This window comes from Xiphias gladius, chromosome 19 (genome assembly GCF_016859285.1).
Source record: "Xiphias gladius isolate SHS-SW01 ecotype Sanya breed wild chromosome 19, ASM1685928v1, whole genome shotgun sequence".
In the NCBI taxonomy this organism is placed as follows: domain Eukaryota; kingdom Metazoa; phylum Chordata; class Actinopteri; order Istiophoriformes; family Xiphiidae; genus Xiphias; species Xiphias gladius.
This window is the reverse complement of record NC_053418.1, coordinates 19571876-19594352: the sequence shown is the minus strand read 5'-3', so window position 1 is coordinate 19594352 and position 22477 is coordinate 19571876. Positions and strand designations below refer to the sequence as shown.

General features: G+C 41.2%; 1 protein-coding gene across 2 annotated transcripts in view; it reads left to right on the top strand.

Annotated features, from left to right (window-relative positions):
* The window catches only part of bmp1a (bone morphogenetic protein 1a), a 31297-nt gene extending 9742 nt beyond the window's left edge, over positions 1 to 21555 (top strand). Inside the window, exons 3-20 of one of the 2 annotated variants that reach the window (XM_040155882.1) lie at positions 1855 to 1986; positions 2648 to 2765; positions 4222 to 4400; positions 4918 to 5023; positions 10074 to 10198; positions 11861 to 11976; positions 12145 to 12247; positions 12809 to 12925; positions 13329 to 13474; positions 13583 to 13778; positions 14016 to 14141; positions 15088 to 15248; positions 15360 to 15540; positions 15664 to 15789; positions 15983 to 16110; positions 16666 to 16879; positions 17288 to 17538; positions 18972 to 21553. In XM_040155882.1, the coding sequence (XP_040011816.1) occupies positions 1855 to 1986; positions 2648 to 2765; positions 4222 to 4400; positions 4918 to 5023; positions 10074 to 10198; positions 11861 to 11976; positions 12145 to 12247; positions 12809 to 12925; positions 13329 to 13474; positions 13583 to 13778; positions 14016 to 14141; positions 15088 to 15248; positions 15360 to 15540; positions 15664 to 15789; positions 15983 to 16110; positions 16666 to 16879; positions 17288 to 17538; positions 18972 to 19106 (2660 nt within the window). In that variant the 3' untranslated portion in view covers positions 19107 to 21553. Of the gene's footprint in view, positions 1 to 1854; positions 1987 to 2647; positions 2766 to 4221; positions 4401 to 4917; positions 5024 to 10073; positions 10199 to 11860; positions 11977 to 12144; positions 12248 to 12808; positions 12926 to 13328; positions 13475 to 13582; positions 13779 to 14015; positions 14142 to 15087; positions 15249 to 15359; positions 15790 to 15982; positions 16111 to 16665; positions 16880 to 17287; positions 17539 to 18971 lie in introns of both variants that reach the window. The other variant, XM_040155880.1, reaches the window with a different exon arrangement.
* The last annotated feature ends 922 nt before the right edge of the window (positions 21556 to 22477 follow it).

Here is a 22477-nt window from a genome sequence, read left to right as displayed (position 1 = left end):
GTGTTAATTATTAAAAAAGTCATCCGTATTTCAGGAAACAAATCAAATCCCAATTTTTTAGTAATTCCATATGGTTTCAAAGAACCCAGTTTGTGGGTCCAAAACCTTCAACGTTCTCAACACAAGTTTAGCCTGTCACCTTCTCTCCCTGGACTATGAACTTGCATTCCCCTGAATACACCAAAGAGCGGGGACATTTGGTTAAACAAACAACATGATCCAAATAACAAATGATTAAACCTTTTAACATAAAAACCCTTGCTTGGATAACTACGAAAGAAGATGGTAGATTTAATCACATTATTGCAATTAACACATCCTCCACAAGTTTTGTCTCCCCAGCACTCCTTATCAGTTAACTGAGCAGATTTGACTGTTATCAGACTTTTCCTCAACACATGTACACGTGTAAGTGCTAATTGATCTTGGCAGGCTGTTAAGATTTACTCCTGCAGACTGATATTCAACAGAACACATGGTTCCAGCAAATTAAAAAACTTGCTGCAAACTGTAGCTTTGGTGTTAATAAAACTTAGTTAGAAAAGATGAGAGCTCGTAGTCGCACAGCTTCAAGTATCATTATGGAACAACAACCAGTGTGCAGGATGTTTTGAAACCAGATGCACTTGTTTTTGTTTCTACAGTGATAGCATAAATAACAGTTTTATTGTGAGACCCTTCATCAGGGTCATCCAGGTGATGTCTCACAGTAAAGTTGTTCTTTATACCATAAGTGTTGCTGGAGTTTTGACCACTTCAGACTATTTCTCTTCTTCATACAACATTAAAGTAGGTGATGTGACAGAAATCCCTACCCCACTGTTTCTACAGCAACCACTTAGGTGTTATATGTACCATGGGAATTCTGCAGAATTTCATTAACAAAACCATCGAATGCATACACTGCGTAAACAGTGTATGCATGTGTTTTCTCTCCTGCAGAGATTTACTGATCCTCCTTATAAGGAAAGGATTCACTTCTGCTTTATTAACAATGGATATATATTTGTATAATGTTGTAACATAGCATACGTAATCAAATTCTCCGATAATCAAATGTGATTAAAATGACAGATGAACAATATGTTGATGGTGCCTTGCTAGTTCAAAATATTTCCTCTTGAAAAGGGATTTTTCTGCAGGAAACACACTGAAGCCTCACTTTATTTCCAGATGTAATGCAATCCATAATTAGATTGTCTAGAATAAAAATTTATAAATATTTGTTTGTCAGTTTAGCTAGATTTTAGATAATAACAACACATCATTGTAACGGTTTTGTCTGTTTGTGTCAGTAAAATCATTGTCCTAATGACCTAATGCAGACATAAGATGCCCATTAAAAGTGAGTGAGTAAAGTAAAAAGAAAAAGCAGCTTTTGCTTCAGTTTAAGTAGTGCTTGTTCTGCAGCATTATGAAGTGCAGTAGAATGATTGTGCTATATGTGGTCAACATATGGATGTTTCTTATTATAATCACCAGGTTTAGGTGGGAGCTTAGTCTCCATGGTTACTCTGCATTTATGTGTGTTTGAGTGACATCAATGGGGAAATTCATTAGAAAGAAGAAAGAATTCAGATTCAATAGACTCCATTTGTGCAAAAAAGGAAGAACAATGCTGTTTGAACAAATGTCTTTTTGAAGAAGTTAATGTAATTTCTTAAAGGAGAAATGATAATTAGAATTTCTGAGTGGCGTCAAACCTTGAATAATGACCTCATTTGTCATCCAAGCAACTATCCTGAGGTACAGCATAAATACAATGATACAAATCTTGGAGAAACATTTGATCTGTCAGACCCAGAAATGTACTGAATAGGTTGTGTTGTTGTTTTTCTTGTCTTGATTTGAAAGGCTCAGGATCAACCAACCAGAGTAGCCAAAATAGGCAAGGTTCACATCGCAGGAAAAGGGCTGCCACCTCCAGACCTGAGCGCGTTTGGCCTGAAGGTGTTATCCCCTATGTCATCAGTGGCAATTTTAGTGGTAAGTAACTGGGACTTACTGATCCTCCTCTAAGGAAAAAATTCACATGTGTACTATTTGTGATGTTATGTAGTATACGTAATGAAAAGTTTAAATTTCCTTTAAAGGCCATAAATTCTCAAAACTATGAAACATTCTGGGATATTATCAAAAATACAAGTATAGAAGATGTTGATGGTGTCTTGCTACTGTGATTCACCATAGTGGAAATGGGATTTGGTAAGGAAATAAAATGCTGAGGCATCATCTTTGAGTGAGACTCATTCCTTATTCTTCAAAATAAATGAAGACATAAAGAAATGCTGTTATGTGTCATCTAGTCATGTCCCCTTAAAAAAGTTCATATAATTGCAGTTGTGCTGGGTATTGTTCGAAGCAAAATAAGTAGTTCAATGTTCGTATAATCAACATAAGATAAAGAAACCTTGTAAATATTATTATTCAAAATGGATACATGATGATGGTTAACAAGGCGAAAAACATATTCTTCATCTTGTGTTCATCTTTATTTCCAGTAACTCTCGATCCGGCTGAAACGTCTTTAAGTTGTTGTCAGCTGTCCACTTTTCTATTCATCTCTTTTTTTTCTACAAAATGCTGTGTGTGTGAGCGTGTTTTTATTCAACTCCACTGATCCCAACCTCTCTGCCATCCTATTCAGGCAGCCAGCGGGCTATATTCCGCCAGGCCATGCGGCACTGGGAGAAGCACACCTGTGTGACCTTTATTGAGAGGACGCAGGAGGAGAGCTACATTGTCTTCACCTATCGACCCTGTGGGTGAGTCAGTGGGGTTTTTAGCTCCCACATGAAGGAACTGAACAATGGTCACCTTCTGTTGAGCCTTCGTTATCTACAGCTAATTATTTAGCGCCTTAGTAGTTTTCCTTGCCTCCTTCTCAGCAACCTTTCTCTATTGTTCGTCCTCTCTGTTCTCACAGTGTCTGTGTGAGTTGTTATTCCAGCCCCCTACCAGTCCTGTAAGAGATGGCCATTCACTGGCCAGGAATGTTTCCTGTGTCTCATCATCACACTGCATTACTCACTAAGCACTTGTGTCATACATGGTGTACAGAACTGCACCCAAGGGAACGATTTCCTCAGCCTCTCCATCGCCCTTCTTACCTACCACACTCCAGTTATAATCAGTGTCCACTCAGCATTTCTCCTTAAAACACAGGGGAAGTGCTGGTTGTTTCTAAGTGACAACCTGTTTGGACGGGCAGGGCTCTTTTATTTAATGATGAAATACTTTTAAAATTAAAACACTTACTTCTTTTGGGAAAACAAACCAGTGCAACCTATTAATTTGGGATTTTGCGAAAAAAAGAGGCCAGAGATGTCTGGAGAGGTACTAGAGAGGTTCCCAAAGGACACACAAACCTAAACTGTTCCCAGTTCCCATGTTTTATTCTCACACAGATTTAGACCACAAGCTGGAAGCATTATGTCATTACACACAATGTACCTCTCCCACTGATATGTATCATTTAATACAAACAGCTTAACAGAAAGCGGATGCAGCTCATGAAACAACGTTTTCCAGCCAACTGTTGATAGCCATTTTTAGCCTAGTAACTGGCCTCTGGGGCAATAGGGATGACATTATCCATGCAGGCGGCAGTGGTTAGCAGTGGGAACGCTTGACTCTGCTGCATATTCAGCAGCCCTCCATCTGTCCTGTGCAAAGTTCAAGGCGTGTCTCAGGAGAGCCTTGCTGGGCCAGCAGTAATTAGAGAGCGGCTGTCTGGCCCCAGGGCCGTGATGTGTGTGCCTGTCCTGCAGACTCCCACACTGAACCTTTCATGTCACGCTGAGATGGAGCGCTGCAGTCGGCCAGCTTCCACTGTCACTCTCAGCATTTGCGCTGGCAGATGGATGAATGAATTTCACTGCTGTATGTGTGAATGATGGCTTGCCTTGTACAAATCTCCTATAAAACAGACCAGAGGTTGTTGAGATAATATCGTTCTCGTCACAAGCCTCGTTATATACATACTGAGCATGTTGATATATAGAAGCTAATAGAGATCACAGAGCCAGAGACTGATTCCTTCTTCTTCTCCCCTCGGAACCATAACTTTTTTGGCCTCCTTCTGTAGTTTCCACTCACTTGTTGGTGATTTTTTTTATTTTTATTTTTTTCATTTATGAAAACATAAAGCGTAGTCACTATACTTTAGCTATACCAACACTGCCCCTCTGTGTTTACATGTGTTTGGCTGCTGATTCATAGGTGCTGTTCCTACGTGGGTCGTCGCGGAGGGGGCCCCCAGGCCATATCCATTGGGAAAAACTGTGACAAGTTTGGCATTGTGGTGCACGAATTGGGCCATGTGATTGGCTTCTGGCACGAACACACGCGGCCTGATCGAGATGAACATGTCAGCATTATCAGGGACAACATTCAACCAGGTAGGACACAGGACACACAGCATACCCACAGCAATAATGTTAGAGAGACACAGTGAGAGACAAAATAATAAAAGTCACTTATTTGCACTCGCAGAACCTGGGCTGAGATTGTAAAAACAGAAAAAAAAAACACTAGTGGGGTATACATTAATCCTCATCTATCTGCAGATATCTATGAAAAAGTCTTTTTAGATCTGTCGGACCACATATAAACAGCTAATCGTGACAATCAGTCTCCCAGAACGTAAAACTTAAATTTTGTTGGTTTTAACAGACTAACCATCTGTAGCATAGTAAGAGTTGAACACTTTGTCATGCCAAAATGTCTAAAACATCACTGGTAAATCAGCTGTGCCTTGCATTTACGCAGATAGTTCATTTGTATCTGTAGCGTCATTGTTTGATACATTTTTTGGACGGAAGAGAACTGTGTTCACCTTTGACATACATACATCAGGGTTCACAGTATGACTTAGCTTCATATTTCAGCTGTGCTTTTCCCTTTTTCCTTCCACAGGACAGGAGTATAACTTCTTGAAGATGGAGCCAGGGGAGGTGGACTCTTTGGGAGAAGTCTATGACTTTGACAGCATCATGCACTATGCCAGGAATACATTCTCCAGGTATGAGCCAAACCAAGTTCCACACCATAAGCCCCAGACATGAAATCTAGCCTTAGACCAAGTTAGACCAAGCTGTTTCCAACTTTTCTGCAACCTTTTAACTCATCCTCTCATTTTCCATTTCTTTTCTTGGTTTTTTATGACAGTATAGATGTGTAATGCACCAGGTCTGTGTCTGTGGGCTGCTGCTGAGTTTTGTGGCTTGATTCCCAAAGCTTTCCCCACTGATAAATCCCAATAAAACTTACACGTAGCTTGAGGACATCAAGTTTTGAAAAGCCTCACTGTTACTTGAATGTCTTGGATCTGAATTGTTTTCTCACTATTTGACTCTATGTGCAAACAGATAAAAACTGTTTTGTTTTTTTTTTGTTTTTAGAGAAAGCTTAAATTTTAAACAAAGACTCTCTTCCTCTTGTCTAAGTTTCTTGTAGCTGGACGTTTTTTTTTTTTTTTGGTTCTGTTTTTTGACAATCAATGGGGTGTGGGGCTTCAGGAAGACCTCAGGAGCACTAATTCGATTTATTAATATTTAAGATGAAATTGCTTATTGTTGTATTGGGACCACTGAGGGTCAAAAAATAATACACTTGGTGCCTGAAGTAAGTCGTAGGATGAAATCAGTTGGTTTTAGTTCCGTTTAACCTCTTCCCAGAGTGGATCAGAGTAAATCTGTCTATTTCATTTCTAGCTGAGTTGTTGCTTAATACTGTAGGTTTGACCTGTTCTGACATCCAAAACAGTATCCTTTACACCTTACACTTTTCATTCTCATTGTGGCTTTTTCAGCATCAGCAGTATGGCAATAGGAACACAAACTCCAAGCAGTGTTTTAAAATTATTATGAGCGTAAAATGATTTTTATTTTATAATTTTTTTCTTTAAAGTGAAAGCCAAGTAGCCATAGTGAAAGTATTTGTCTGGGATATGCCAGCTCCTTCCCACAGCCTTTTCAAATTAAGGCTCCTCTCCTCGATTCCTGCTGCTTTTGCAGCGGCAGCAGCCCCACTAAAGCAGCATCAGTCCTGGAGCTGAGCTAGACCAGCAACAGTAGCCCTGCTTCATCACAACAAATTTTCTGTGCGCCACTTTCAAGGCTACGTGAAGCTTCTTGTAAAAGTTGTGCTTTTATACCATGAACCACCTCATTATGCTCTGAAAGGTTCTTTGAAGACGCTTTAATGATTAGTAGCGGGATATTCACCCCAGGCTACTGCAGGTACTTGTAGATTTATTTCCGAGGTGTTTGCTGCAAAGCTTTATAGCACCTTCATAGCACTCAGGTGTTGTTATACAAGCCTTGCTACTTAATGTCATCTGTACTCCAAGCACAATTTAGGTCAACCATTAATAATCACCTACATATGGTTAGAAATGGAGTAGTGGAAATTTTTTGTCTCCTTTAATGTTTCACTTACATATGAAGTTTTGCCAAATTGCTTATTCTCTGCAGCCTCAGCAAACAGATTCACATTACTCTTATATGTGTATCATAGATTTTGGACAGTACGTAAATAATAAATAGGCATAAATGGCTAAACGTTGGACACCCATCTTAAACCAAATTTGGTAATGAATTTGTTGGATCCCGGAAACATGTCGCATAGAAAAACTTATGTTTGTAAAAGCAGAACTGCGTATATGTAATACTCAAAATTATGCTTAAACTTGTCACCAACTGACCTCATTCTTTTCCCCCTATCGGATGCTACAGGAAGCCCTGCCAGATGTTGTGCTGTCATTCAGCACTACACGGGGGGTATTGTGCAAACAGAGGAACAGCCTTACTAAAAAAAAGCCCCATGACAAACACTGATCAGTTCAGGCTTTTAACTCTAGTTATGTCAGGCTGTGGTTGATTTGAAGTGTTATTTACCAGCTGGGTAACTGCAAAGCCAAAATAGATCTCTTGGGAGAAGTTGACTCAGATTCAGCTTCTGAATCATCATTGTAATTACAAAAGCACTACGCTCATTGCAAAGTGGCTTCTTGACAACCTGTCCACGTACATTATATTATTCCGTAAACTGTGACAGCCCAACTTTACATTAAGTTGTGTAAATGTTGTGGGAACCTCCTACTGCCACATGCAGAATATGACTTCAGTTTTGTGTATGAAAACTGCATTTTGACCCCTTGCTTCTATTGCATAGATAAACAACCTTTCGGACAGCTACAGGAACAGTTTCCCCAACTATGCAGCGTTCTACCTGTAGCACGAATAGATTTGACAGCCCTCAGTAAGTCAAGAGTGGATGAAATGTGATCTCTGGGCAAACGAAAGTCAAAGCAATAAAAAAAAAAAAAAAACAAGTGAGCCCAGACTATGATCGGTACTACCTCAGTCTGATATGAGAACCAGCTGTTGTCTGTCCTTTTGTTCTTTCTTGGCCCTCTATGTCAGCTGTATATAGATTGTTTGGTTTTTTTTTTGGTTTTTTTTTTCCCCCCGTACCACCAGCTCTCCCATGCGCCGTGTTACTCTTTCAGTGTATGGGCCTCTTCGCAGATCAACTGCCATGCGGCAAACAGATTCTGGGAAGCAGAGAGGGAATCTTTGTCTAAATGGAGGCTATAGCTGGCTGTAGGCCAATGTACAGAAACGCCTGTCTGGCTGCATCCAAACCTTAGGTCAAGAATGCACTGCGCACAGAATGGAGGTGAAATGGTGCACATTTATTTGGGGAATTTGATTTTGTTTGGCTTTAGTGTTAAATACTGTACAGGACAACAGGAAAATGAGGGAACAGAGAAGTATAGTGTAACATATGGTATGGAATAGAACATTAAACATTATACTCCAAAACTTCTCTTACCTGATACAAACAACAACCTTTCCTTTCTAGTTTACAGGATCCTTTTGGTGACCTGAATAAAGTCCATTGCAACCGATAATTTTTTTCTTTTTTTTTTTTTTAAAGGTGTTTTAGAGGATGGTTTTATCACATCTGATTTTAATCAGCTCAGTACTCAAAGACAGGACGCTCTCTCAGCGGTTATCATTCTTAGGTCAATATTTGGACTTGAGCTCAAGATCCTGTACATTTGTGGTATGTATTGTGCTTGCAGCACAATGGAGCGGCCCAGGCCTAAAGTATGTTTATGTCGGGTAATCTGCCCTGTTCTGTTTTCACTCCAACTCCGAGTCTGCTATCCTAATTCATTGAACTGTATTGATCAGTAAGAATGGTGAGACATGAGAGAGGAACGGCTGCCACTGCCGGGAATGTTTCACAAGGGGCTCCTGTTAGCTTTTCACAAGTCAATCCAAGCACTTTTTCTTGAGCGCTGATTGGCTGATTTACCTGTGCCAGTGTCTTTTCTTTGTTACCCCATTATTGGCCATTGTGTTTGCTCGGTGTTTTACAGTAAATCACCGTGGGAAGCCAAGGCCTCTGCTGAGGTTGTTGTTCAGAAGATTTCATGGCTTGTCTTGATGTTTTGCTGTTTCTCTCTTGGGGACAAGCAGGCTGAGCCCCATGCTTTTTGTCTGGGGTGTGTTATCCGACCCACAACTCAGCCTGCCCCCTCCTTTGCACCAGAGATATTTTTCGGGTCTGGTGCATGGAACAGTGCCAACTCAAATAGAGATCTGCCAGTGTGCCCTTTGTCTGGTCTGACACTAACTGGAGTGGCGTTTTTCACGGACAGCCAGCATACGGGCTCCTGGAAGCTCACAGACAGACAGACAGACAGGCAGAATCTAAACTGTTAGCTCAGGCTGCTCTGTTTGCACATGCCTGGCGTTGATAGGCATGTCACCATGGGAACGGCCAGGGAGCCGGGCCGTTGCTCGCCAGTACTTTAAAAAAAAAAAAAAAATGGAGATGATAAACTAGCAAAGTGTCAAGTGAGGCAGCAGTGTGAAAAGAGTCTTTCTGGACTAACTGTTCTGTTCTGCCATTTTTTTTAAAGCTATGTAGATGCTTTACATGATCGTTTTTTACAGTCTTCACTTTGGACTTAGAAATCCAACAAGAAATGTGGCTGATGTGCATGTTCCTACCTTCACAGCTCATGCAATTTATTGCAATTGCTCTGTAACTCTGTAGAGCGTCTTAGGCTCCTAGTTTGGGTCCATCTGTAGGGCAGACGTGTGTGAAGAATAATATCGGCGAAACCGTGTGACCCCAACCTCAAAGGAAGACCGCGATAAGCGACTACCGCTGTCCATCTTTTGCATTTTGGCCAGAGAAGAGTAGGTCTAAAGGAATCAAAGAGTAAAAACGGATTACTTTTTAAACATAAACGAAAATATTTGATAACTTATAACACCTTAAACCTTCACATACACACGCTTGGAAATGGCAAATGAGGTACCAGTGATAGAAAAAGAACACACTTGTGCGAGAGACAAGATTGTCAATTTTTGAAATAACATCACAGACTTACTGTACCCTATTAGAAAGTGATGGATGGGCTGAATGTAAAAGTACATCAGCCACATCCTCATTGGCTACATATTAAAAGAGTGTTCATTCAGAGATTAGAGGTTTGTGAGAGGAGTGTTCTTAATGATCCCTTCATGCTGTCTGATTTAACTGGTGCAAGGTCGTTACAAGCAGTCTCTTTATCTCTTAGCATTGCCTTATTTAGTTGGAAGAAAACATAGACAGAATTTATTATATTTGGGTTTTACAGAAGTCTCATGTGTATGTTATACAGATGTACATTAGTGAAATATGTCAGTATTTTGAATTGCTTTGTTTAGATCTTTGTTTAAATGCTATTCTAAACTGAATATGAGCTCTCCATGCCCCTCTTTTCCGGCAGTTGGATTTGCTGTATTTTTCTACAAACCACCACATTTTGTTTGGCTTAGTCAAGACTGGCAGTACTCATTTTAATTATGTTATTTACAAGTCTCAATCCTTTAGAAACAGTTAATAATCATGTTGACAGTGATTGTATTGCACTGATCGATGGTAAGTCACTTAATCCTTGAGCAAACATGTTTTGTGGGGTGCATGCATGTTGGACTAGTTTGCAGGACTGTGCGCATGCATTTTTTCATGCAACACTAACTTCAGTCTCTCTTTATGAATTACAGAGGCATCTTCCTGGACACCATCCTGCCACGTTACGATGTCAACGGAGTGCGACCACCCATTGGCCAGAGAACCAGACTGAGCAAGGGGGATATCGCACAGGCGCGCAAACTCTACAAATGCTCTAGTAAGACCAAATGACAAATTCTGTCCACGATGGGTTTTTCCTGTCTATTTTTGCATGTAATAGCATAATAGAGCCCTGAGAGAGAGGTCTGTAGCTCCTCCTGCCTTCCCCAGATGCAGCTCACAGAAATAGCCAGGCCTCTACTATTGATGTGGTGTGGTTCCTTGGCTACAGCGTCTGAGACTCCGAAGCTGGGAGGAGTGTAAACACAACCCACAGACAGGAAGTTTGTCATCACTCTTTCCCAAATAGACGCAAAAGAACAGCTGGTTTCGAGAAGACAATGACTAAAATGATTGTTGGGAATTAACACTTATGTCCACACATCACAGCGTGTACAATGTAAAGTGTGCACACTAAGGAGAGTTATGTAAGCCTGGCACTATTCCGAACCACTCACGTTGTTTATGCTTCCAGAGCGGAAAGAGCTGATTTCTTGCTGTTGAAGTAAACAGAACTTATAGCATTAACAGATGTACATTGAGAACAGCCTTCTGCTGAGTAGATTTTATGTCTGACAGTTAATTGTAGGTCAGGCCATGATAGCTGCTGTCAGCCTCACATTAAAGCTCAATGAATAAACATAACGATGGGTCACCAGAGATGGACCAGCCGGTGCGGTTTCAGAGTAGAACTGGAAGTTTTAACCTAAAATGGATCTATATGTGTCTGTGGAAGCGTTCTGTCTCATTCTTCAAGACGATCTCTGTCTCGCCTGGAAGAGTGGATGATGTGGCGCACATTGTAGGGGATGAGGTAGTGAGTCTCTCCACGTGTTCCTGGAAAAAAAAAATCCTTAAAGAGCCATGGATCTCCCATTCATGCAGCGTTCCTGGGAGTTTTTTTCACCGCTGGTGTGTGCCTGAGTGCTTATTAATGGTTTAGTATTGGCAGACCTTTGCCAAGCCTTATTACACACAAGTCGTTGCTCAGGGGGTCCTTGTTTTATTGCTTACACACAATCCTCGAGGGAAGCAATAAATGCAAACAGTTGGGGGGGATGTTTTCCTTACTCCCACTAAATGCAGCCCAAGGTAAAGATAACACAGAGGTAATAATGAATGCATATATAGTTCCCAGGATGGATCTCTATCATTTCCTCTCAGTCTTAATTAAACACATCTTTCCCCTACTTGGCAGGAGCTTCCCTCAGTTGTTCCATGAGGCAGTGTATTGTGTTTGGAATCAGTCATCGCACACTTGCACACTTAGTTTTGCCAGTCAAACTAAGGGTGGTTTTCCACTGGCAACACGTACATAATGCATCACATCCTCCAGAGGGCTGGTTTATTTATAGTGGGCCAGGTTTATTTTCAGATGATGCTCAGAGAAAGTGTCTCACACTCTTTATTCCTTTGTGTGATCATCATCTGGAGTAAGTGGGGGAGGGGAGGGGTGAGGTACAGGGTTGTGAGTGAATATTATCAGCAGATGTTCCTTAGAACATAAAAGGGGTGCCCTTTACTTCACATTCAGTGTTATGATTCCAGCGTCAAGCATCTGTGTCTGCAGCGAGATTTCAGAGGATTTACTTCAGAGCTGATATCTACATAGCTTGAATTTGTGGCTTAGTTGTTTTCAGTCAGAGACTAATTGGCTGTGTGTCATGCTCACGGCTCAGGCCTTACATCCAGGTCTAAATGTATTTGTTTCTGTTTGCAGGATGTGGGGACAGTCTGCAGGACAGCAGCGGGAACTTCTCTTCTCCTGGCTTCCCCAATGGATACTCAGCCTACATGCACTGCATCTGGAGAATATCAGTCACGCCAGGGGAAAAGGTATGAGCGTATGGAAAATGCCAGATCAATTTCGAAAACTCCTTAAAACAACCGCTACTGACTGCAGTAGCTCTCTTGACTCTGTTACTTCTTATTTGTCTAAGCATTAGCAGCATGTGACCTGTGGCCCCTACTGTGTCAATAATCACTGTTTCTTGTTTTTTTAAGATAATTCTGAACTTCACCTCCATGGATCTGTACAGGAGTCACTTGTGTTGGTATGACCATGTGGAGATTCGAGATGGATACTGGAGGAAGGCACCACTCAAAGGTCAGTTTTAATTGGAGAGTATTATCCTAGTGCCAAACCTACCGATTAATTTCAATATTGATTAATCTGATTATTATTTTCTCAATTGATTCACCACAAATGTCTTGTTTTGTCCAACAAATAGTCCAGAATTCAGAGATATTTCATTTATTATCGTAAAAGAAAAAGAAAACCTGAAAAATTAGTCTGATTTATTGTTAAATTTGTTTCTGGGCTATTGATACAAGGATTGACAATAGTGACAGCTAAACACATTTTAAAATATGTACATTATTTAAAGAAACCATAGGCTAAAGGCAGAGTTTTAATGAGTCAAAGAGGTACAAAGTGACACTTCCATTAGTTTCAGCTAGTCAAACCCAGTACATACAGTAAATGAATTTACCAAACATTAAATGCCCAAATAATTTATGTTTTTTTTAATACTGTCTCTCGTTTCCTCCCTTATCCTCACAGTGTATTCAGTTTCTCTGAAGCAAAAAGCTGTGTAGAGGAATTTCATTGGTATCTCATAATGATCAAATCTTGATTTATATGTGTGTGTTTTCACCTGTGACCCAGGTCGTTTCTGTGGTGATAAGCTGCCTGAGCCAATCATCTCCACAGACAGCCGTCTATGGATTGAGTTCCGCAGCAGCAGTAACTGGGTGGGAAAAGGTTTCTCCGCTGTTTATGAGGGTAAGCCTCCATTCCACAACCCCCCTGCACTCCATTCCATCACATCGCTCAGCTGACTGAACGCATGGCCAGCAGTCACATATCCAACAATCTGCCTAGAAGCTCCATTAATATCCACAGTTTTTGGCTCCCCTATTGCTGATGTGTCAGGCACTTTACACTGTAATAATCAGCTTTTGGCCGGCCTTCACATTCAGCTCCATTGTTTCCAGACCATGCAAAGGGATGATGTGTGTTTGTGTGTGTGGGAGCTGGTGGTGGAGGCATTTTGGCTAATCCACATTGCGTAAATCAGAACAGTGAGCACACGTTTTGTTTTTGTTTTTTTCCAGAGGCATTTGCCGATGATATTGCTATCGAGGAGGCTCAGTATTGTTTTTATTGTTTTTACTGTCACATGTAGCCATCTGTGGTGGGGAGGTGAAGAGGGACAATGGCCAGATCCAGTCTCCCAACTACCCTGATGACTACAGGCCCAACAAAGTGTGCGTGTGGAAGATTTCTGTAGCTCAGGGATACCACGTAGGCCTTACCTTCCAGTCTTTTGAGGTATGACACCAGTCCTGTGTTATTTATTAAGTCAAATCATGTTTATTTTTTGTAAATTCTATGCCTAGTTTGTTCCCCTCTAACCTCAAACCCTCTAACTTTCGTTAGATTGAGAGACATGACAGTTGTGCCTATGACTACCTGGAGGTTCGTGATGGGAACTCTGAAAACAGCCCACTGCTGGGCCGCTTCTGTGGCTACGATAAGCCAGATGACATCAAAACCAGCTCCAACCACCTGTGGATGAAATTTGTTTCAGATGGCTCTGTCAACAAGGCTGGCTTTGCTGCCAACTTCTTCAAAGGTGAGGGGTTAAAGGTTGTAAACTCTCAGGAGAGTTCTGGCAATCACCCTGTCTGTCATTATTTTTTGAGTATTCCAGCAGTTTAAGTTTATTTCAGATATTTTTGTTCCACTTGCACCTTTGGGTTCTTTGCAACCCTCTTTGCCTGCCTCTGCTGTTGTCTTGGAGGGTTCCTCCTTTAAGCCATCGAGCCAGGGGGCCAGCTAACAGGGTCCCAACATATCTTTGTGTTTTCAGAGATGGATGAGTGCTCCAAGCCGGACAACGGTCGCTGTGAGCAACGCTGTGTCAACACACTAGGCAGCTACAAGTGTGCCTGTGACCCAGGCTATGAGCTGGCTGCAGACAAGCGCAGCTGTGAGGGTAAGTACAGGGAGAAAAGTTACCAGCCCTGCTCGCCATGTAATTTACATGCTAAAGCCCTTAGCAACACAGTTAGCCACCCAAATATAATAAGTACAGTTTTTCTTAAAAGCTAGAAAAGATACAAACAGTGATGCTGGACACTATCTTTAAAAATTTGAGTCACAACAATGCAAGTATTATTTTTATCTCAAATTACATGTTGTTTTTTAAGATCTAGCAATGTGTATACAAGCTGTACAATACCTGGTTGATCATTTAACCGCTGTCTGCCCCTAGAGGAAGTCAGCTATCACTACATCTTTGCCATGTGTACCAATATTCAGCCTATGCAGTAGATTTTTTAGCTTTTGTAGAAAATATAGAGATGTAAAAACTGAAGACAAGCAGTTTAAATTGAAATAACAGAAGCTCAGCTCAGATTTGAAGAGACAGGTCGAATACAATGCAATCGCAACAAGTTTAATGCTATATACACTCACATAAACAATCCTATAGATACATAAAAAGTATGACAGAGAGCATTTGCATCTTTGCAAGATTCTCACGCCAACACTGCAATCAGCTCTACTCTCATACAAGAGTATACTGTCAAGTAAGTAAAAATATTGCACATTAAAACAATAAAAGATGGACATTAATTTTAGCAAAAAATAGCCAGGTGAGGGAATGCAACCACGGGTTGTTGTAAAATGTTGTGTATTTCGTAACTGATTAGAGCTTGTCTGAGTCCTCTCAGGCAGGTCAGGCACTAATCAGGTTTGTTCAGGACACAGAAAGGAATATTTCAGAGAGCCCTCATTTTTGCTGTATATTGCAACATAACATTTGGAACATGTCCTGTTGAAAAATGTGGTGATATGATTTATTTACTTTCAGAACATCTGCATCGTCTTCAAGCTAACTATTTGCCAATGTCGGTTCCCACATTGTGTTTTCTGTACAGCTGCCTGTGGAGGATTCATCACCAAGCTGAATGGGTCAATCACCAGTCCGGGTTGGCCGAGAGAGTACCCTCCAAACAAGAACTGCATCTGGCAGCTGGTTGCCCCCACGCAATACCGCATCACTCTGCTCTTTGACGTCTTTGAGACTGAGGGCAATGACGTGAGCACGTCTCCACTTTCATAGCAAATAAAGCTTTCCTCTCCTTCATATTTCGTGATTAAAGCAAATAGATTGTCCCAGCCTCTTCACATGCTCTGTTTCTCTGCTCAGGTTTGTAAGTATGACTTTGTGGAGGTGCGCAGCGGGCTTTCAGCAGATTCAAGGCTACATGGGAAGTTCTGTGGGGCAGAGAAACCTGAGGCTATTACCTCTCAGTACAACAACATGCGAATTGAGTTCAAATCAGACAATACAGTGTCCAAAAAGGGCTTTAAAGCACAGTTCTTCTCAGGTGAGTCCTCTGGCAGTTTTGAATCAGAATATCACAAGTCTTGCCATTCAGTCATTTGGAGCTGCTGTCTGTCAGCCTTCGAATGGAAGAGTCACCAAGGTTGTGCTCTTTTTGCTTCCTCAGACAAAGATGAGTGCTCTAAGGAGAACGGCGGCTGTCAACATGAGTGTGTCAACACCTTTGGGAGCTACAGCTGTCAGTGCAGGAGTGGCTTTGTGCTGCATGAGAACAAACACGACTGTAAAGAAGGTATTTCACCTCTGATATGGTGGCAAATTTATCCCTGTTCTTGACTTATTCTTTTGTGATCAGAGCAGCCATTAGGGTCGATTTGCGTATGCTGTCTTGTGTCAAAAACATTTTGAGTGCAGCCCAAGCGATGGTCTGTTCGGTTTTAGGATGGTACAGAGGTCCGTGTTGACTCAGTGAGGTCTTTTTGCAGCTGGCTGTGATCACACTGTGAACAGTGTGAGTGGTATCATCACCAGCCCAAACTGGCCGGACAAATACCCCAGCAAGAAGGCATGCACCTGGGCACTCACCACCACTCCAGGCCACCGCATTAAAATCGTATGTGCCACTTCTTCCTGCTTTCTGTATAATTTCACGTGTCAGTCGTGCATTTATTTGTGTGTAACTTATTTGTGTAATCGAACTGCTAAATCCATTAAAGACATCTGTGTTTACTGTGCTGATGTCAGAAATTGTTATGGCACACCTAACGATGATGTGTGGCTCCCCCTTCTGTTATTATCTGCATTTTTGTCTACTTTGCCACTGACATGCATAGATTATTTAAAATAATAAATAAATCTTTAACCAACTTGTAATATCAAAAGATGTCATGCACGCCTCTGCTTCTAATTAACAATGTAAAAACCTGGAATATATAATTATTCAGATATTTCAGTGTTAAATTCTGGTGTCTATGTGCTGAGAGAATTAAAGTTGTCTTCTTTATCCATGCAGACAAGTGATAATATTAAGACATTACCATCAAGATAATGTCATTTGATTTTAAAAAGAAGCCTATAACACCTCAAGTTTGAGTTCATGCATTTCTATTAATCTGTTTAATAAATAAAAAAAAAATTCATTACTCAGTCACCATTTGTTTTGTCACAGGCCTTCAATGAAATCGACGTGGAGGCCCACTTGGAGTGTACCTATGACCACATTGAGATTTTTGATGGGCGTGATGGAAAAGCGCCAAGTCTGGGTCGCTTCTGTGGCACAAAGAAGCCCCAACCCATCACATCTAGTGGCAACAAGCTGTTCATTCGCTTTTTCTCTGACAATTCTGTGCAGAAGAAAGGTTTCGAGGCTTCCCACACTGCAGGTAAGAATAGATGTTGTTTTTTTAACGGTACTCAGTTCCTCTTCCTGCTGAAGAAAAGACACAGTAGTAGATAAAAGGGATTTGAGTAAAATCTCTAAACCTTCATGTTTTGGGTGGATCGAGTTAATTTCAGGTCAATTAATCCCATGTTAAACTTCATGAAGTTTTTTTGGGTGTAATACTTACAAGATTTAGCTTTGGTCACAATTCACCACCCTGTCTGAGAATGATTATGACTCATATTTAACTACAGACTGTGGCAGACCATGTTTAGGAATCCTTTGCATCTGGACGACTGTAAGACCACGACTGAGCCAGAGACCAACAAGAACAGTAGCTGGTCTCGTTTCTTATCAACTCTGCCCTCTGTCTAAAATAACCAACTCAGCTCAACTTTTCTGTCTACAGAATGTGGAGGTCATCTAAAGGCTGAAGTCAAAACCAAGGACCTGTTCTCCCATGCCCAGTTTGGGGACAATAACTACCCCGGAGCCTCCGACTGTGAGTGGGTGATCTCGGCAGAGAAGGGCTACGGCGTGGAACTGATTTTCCAGACATTTGAGATTGAGGAGGAGGCAGACTGCGGCTATGACTACATGGAGCTCTTTGATGGAGATGACACCAAGTCTCCACGGCTGGGGCGTTACTGTGGCTCAGGGGTAAGAACATTTTTTAGAGCAGCCACTACTCTCTGAATGCCTTTTCCTTGACAACTAGAACTGGCTCACCACAGCACTTTTTTCTGTTTTACAGTATCACAGCAGGAGTGGTGTGACAATTGTTTTGGAATTAGCGATGCCACTGAGTAACCTTTGCCAGCAGTTTGTAATGGGGTGACTTTATGAACTATCCTGGGGCTTTTGATTCCAGTCCATACAACAATTTTAATTGCTTTGTTAAAGTTGACATGTTTGGGAGTGTTGCCGTGGAGGCGGCTGTAGGCCGACACAAGCCATCACTCCCTGGGTGCTGATAGGTTATCAGAATATCTGGCATTGTGTTGTAACCGCAAATTAATCAGCCAATGCTGAGGCTGGTGCCTGAGGCTGGAACAATGAGGGCAGCAGGGAATAGAAATACAAGTTTCCTCAGGTCAGAGAACAGCTTGATTTCATTTACACACTGCAGTAATAAGCTGTGGCCTTTTACTCACGCCTGTTCCTATGAATCATTCGCTGGAGGGGACATAACACCCTCCGAACTCTGGGGAGCGGCTCCTCAATCAAGTTTCCTTTTATAAAACAGGTCGAAATAAACTGACACAATTCAGTCGAAAGTAGGGTGAAAACTCATTATAGCACGGGGGGGCTTAGCCCAAGGGATTTTCTCAGTTAAATAGTCGGCTACGTTGCTGGGTCTACAATAAAATTTGCAGGCCACTTTCTTCTTGTGTTTTAAATACCTTTCCCAATAAACCAAGACTTATGGGCTATTGTAGATATTTAATCATGTTATGAATGGCAGCTTTAATCCACAGTCTGGCGTTTTTACAGTCGGTTGCACAAGCTTTTGTTGTTTTAACGTTACGTCTCTTGTCTTTGTCAAAGCCACAGGGCAGCTGCCAGAGCACCTCAACCAACTAATTATTTTTAAGTATGATGTTCTGAATTAATATTCATGTGACAACACTGTTCTGACAAACAGCCAGGTCAAGTGTTGCATATTTTCTCTTCTCACATAATGCAGTTAACCCCTCATTTGTTTCATTGGAAACAGTTTGGCTGAGTTTATACTGAAGACAGTAGAAAAATATATGAAGTGCTGTGCAGTATATGGTTTTGTTCAGGGAAGAAATGAGATCTCTGCAGTGGTGCACCTGGCACTAATCATCAGAGTATATTTTATCCTCACTTCAATAGCAGCCGAAGCCTGAATCAGAATAAAGCTGGAAAAGGCCAGTCGTGGTCCTGGACCCTTACATGGCCCCTGACTGTTACAGAACTAGCTGTCCTCTGTAGTTAGAAGCCATTCATGGTCACTGATTTGACTCCAGTTTCAGCATGTGAGAAGTCTTTAGTTTTAATTGAAGTGCAGTGAAAGAACCAGAAAGTGACAGCCACAAATGAATCCGTTGTTTTGTCCCTCCTGACAGCCTCCAGAGGAGATCTACTCAGCCGGGGACTCCATTGTGATCAAGTTCCGCTCTGACGATACTATCAACAAAAAAGGATTTCACGTCCGCTACACCAGCACCAAGTTCCAGGACACACTGCACTCTCGTAAGTGACCAGCGGGGGCCGGAAGGGGCCGTGCGGCGCAAAGGGGCAAACGGAGGGGCCCCCAGGGGAGGCGCCAGCCTGACGCTCGGAAACCTTCGGCCACCAAGATGAATCAGACACGACAGAACAGCCGCAAGACCACCAACCGCACCTCAGCTCCCAGGGGCTCTAGCTCCCCCCACAGACTGTGAGGAGTAAAGCCATTCTGCAGTACACCTTGTTTTTACCTTTTTATGGTTAGGATTGGGGTGGGAGGGTGAATGTCTGCTTTAGGCAGACAGTAGGGGAAAATTTAATGACCCAGTCCCCTCCAGATATTTGTTTTTCATTTGTTTCTTTTTTTTTTTCTTTTTTTTTTTTTAAAAACATGCCTCCTAATGAGAGGCACAAACAAAAACAGTGGATTCTCAGGACCTGCAGGAAGGCAGGCATCAGCTGGACAGATCCCTGCTTTTGTCGGGCCAGCCCACCACATCCAGAGGGGAGGAGAGGAAGAGGAGGAGGAGTATGGGAAGGTTTCCTGCACTCCTCAATAATTGCTCTTCTCTCCTCACACTCATCCCTTTGGTTCAAGGATTCCCATCCATATGAGGATTAGAAGGACTTGACTTGAGATTTTGATACTGTATGTCAGTCAATTGCATGTAATTACAAGGAAAGAAGGAAAATTGTACAGTGACAACACCAGCATTTGTAATTGGCATTGTCCTGGCAACCAGTGGCAAGATTCTCGTTGTTACCATTAACAAGGAAATTAAGGAAGCAGTTATCTTATTAAAGGACTAATACATGAAATGTGGTCCATGTCTTCTGGTTGGTAATTGCTTGCCTGATGACTGGCTATTACTGTACCTCCATGTATAAAGTAATGTGTATGATCTTTCAAAGGGAACATGTGCTTTTCTCAGCTCGAACCAGTTAGCACTTTACAGTGAATTGTTCCAAAATCATGAGCTTATGAATTTTTGTGAAATGCAATGCCAGTTCACTTATTTTTAAATGCATTTTATCTCTTATTCTTCATTGTTTTTTTTTGTTTTTTTTTTTTTAAAAAGTTGCTCCATTTAGTTCCTCAGGCATACTTGAACATTGTGTGTGCCCTGTAACATGGGGTAATAAAGATATGACTTATGTTTCAGTGTTGATTTACAGTTCTGATGTAAAATAATTTCTCTCCAGAGAAAATGCCTTTTTCTTGGTACAATGAAGTATTTCTCAAGAACCAAATGAGCCTGGGTATTTATTGTTATAGTAATTACATATATGATGTAAAGGTGGAAAGGTACTGTTGAAATTAGCGCTATAATTGCCTCTAAATGTATAGCCATTGGTCTATGTTGAATATACTATGTTGCTCACTCATTCCTTTTCTCCATTTATTTCTGATTCAACACAATGGGAATAATGTTGTGTGACATTGCAGCAGTCTGACACATCTTTTTGATGTCTGACCTTTGTTCACAGTATTAACTGATTACCGTAAACCTGTTTTATGCGTTAAGCTAAACCATGTGCTGCATTGCATCAACTGAGTTGCTGGTTGATTGCAGTCCTGGACATTAGAGTCGGAGTAACTGAACCAAGGACTTAAATGGCACACTGGTCTCTGTTTGAAAAGGGTTTCAGAGGAATTTCTGACACCAAACAAACACATAGAACAAGTATATAAGCCCAATATGAATATCAATTATTCATCTTACATTAGGAAAGTGTTTCCTTTTCCACCTTGCTAAATATTCATTCCCTTACATGTAACCTTGCTCTCCCTCAATGATTAATCCATTACTAGTCTGTTGTGCTCCTCGAGTTCTTCATAAAAACACGAGGAGCAGAGAAGTATTGTTGCGCCAATAACCGCCAGTGTGGCAAGACCGAAATTGGGGCCCTAATTCTACTTAACCCAGTGAAAAGTAGTGCTAAATATGTGCAGATATAACAGGTCAGGGTGAGAAACCGTTAAAGTGTAAATACACTTTAAAAGGATCAAAACATATTTCACATCCATAAATAAATGATAAAGATTCCTAAAAGATGTAGTTAGCTTTTTATTTAATGATAGAATTTGACATATCAGTCCAAATCTTTATTCAGTTATCTCAGTAGAGGGGTATCATTTAGATTATTCGCATTACCTGTATTTTGGATTTGTGTAATCTGATGTACCTTTCCCACATTTATCTATGTCAGACTGAAATGTCTCCTTTCTCATTTTAGTCAAGAGTGAAAACAGTGAAGCCATACTCAAATTCCCAAATAAAAACATTAATGCAGAAACTATCATTCAGAGCTTGAAAGGAATTTAGTGTCTTTGCTCCAGCAAGGGCAGACTGTATTCCGCCATTTCTAGATCAGGAAACACAACATCTTACCCTATAAAATTAATATTATTTCTTTACACACCAGCTGCACGTACTTGTTATTTGAAAGAAAATGCGATCTCGCTCTGTAAAAAATCTCCACTGACCGTGAAAATGTACTGACAATTGGCAACACAATTTGTTTTATTTTTCTACTGCAACATAATGAATTTGGTGCTGCTGCTTCAGTAAAATAATGAACAGAGAATCCTCCAGAATAGTCTACTAAGGTTTTTCTGCTTTCACTCAAAATATTTGTTTACATCTTCGCACTTCTGTTTCCATCACAATGAACAGGGAGGCTAATGTATGTAGAACAACTTTCTCTTGTTTAATAACCAACATAAAACACTGATGCACTTCAATTCAATGTTAAATCTGAGCTTTTCCGTATGAATAATTGATGACAGCCACCCGGACATGTGGTGTTGTCTGTAGCTCTCCCAGTAATTATGTGACTGGAAGCAAACAATGTCAGGTCATTGCTCCACTGCTCTGTTATGTAACAATGCAGAAGAAAAGAGTGCTGTGCTTTCACAAAGGAAAAGATCCGAGGCTTTCTGCACCTGCTTTATTTGACATTCGCAAATAACACACACACACAAAACAGAAATTTACTGCTCTTACTGCAATTGAGTCAGCCCCCTCTCCCTAACCGTTATTGTGTTAGATGGTTTGAAAATTGGCAATCACCTTCACTGCGGGGCAGATCGGAGCCAGCATTGTTGCGTATTTGAATGGTGCACTAAAGTGTAGGATAGGAGAATGGATTACAGTGAGTGCCTACAAGTGTGGTGGAGGGTGTGTAGAGGTTACACCTGAGGAGCTGACAAGAAGTCAGTTCAGTTGGTGGTGACGACAAAAAGACCTTGAAGCAATTTGAGATCTAAGACATAAAAATGTGAAAGGGTCAGAAAAGATGATGATAGCTTGTGGTAAGTATTGGCATACACACCTCTTCAGAACAAATATGTGCTGGCAGCATCGAAAGTTCAGTTTTGAATGTGTGAGAGCAGCGCATC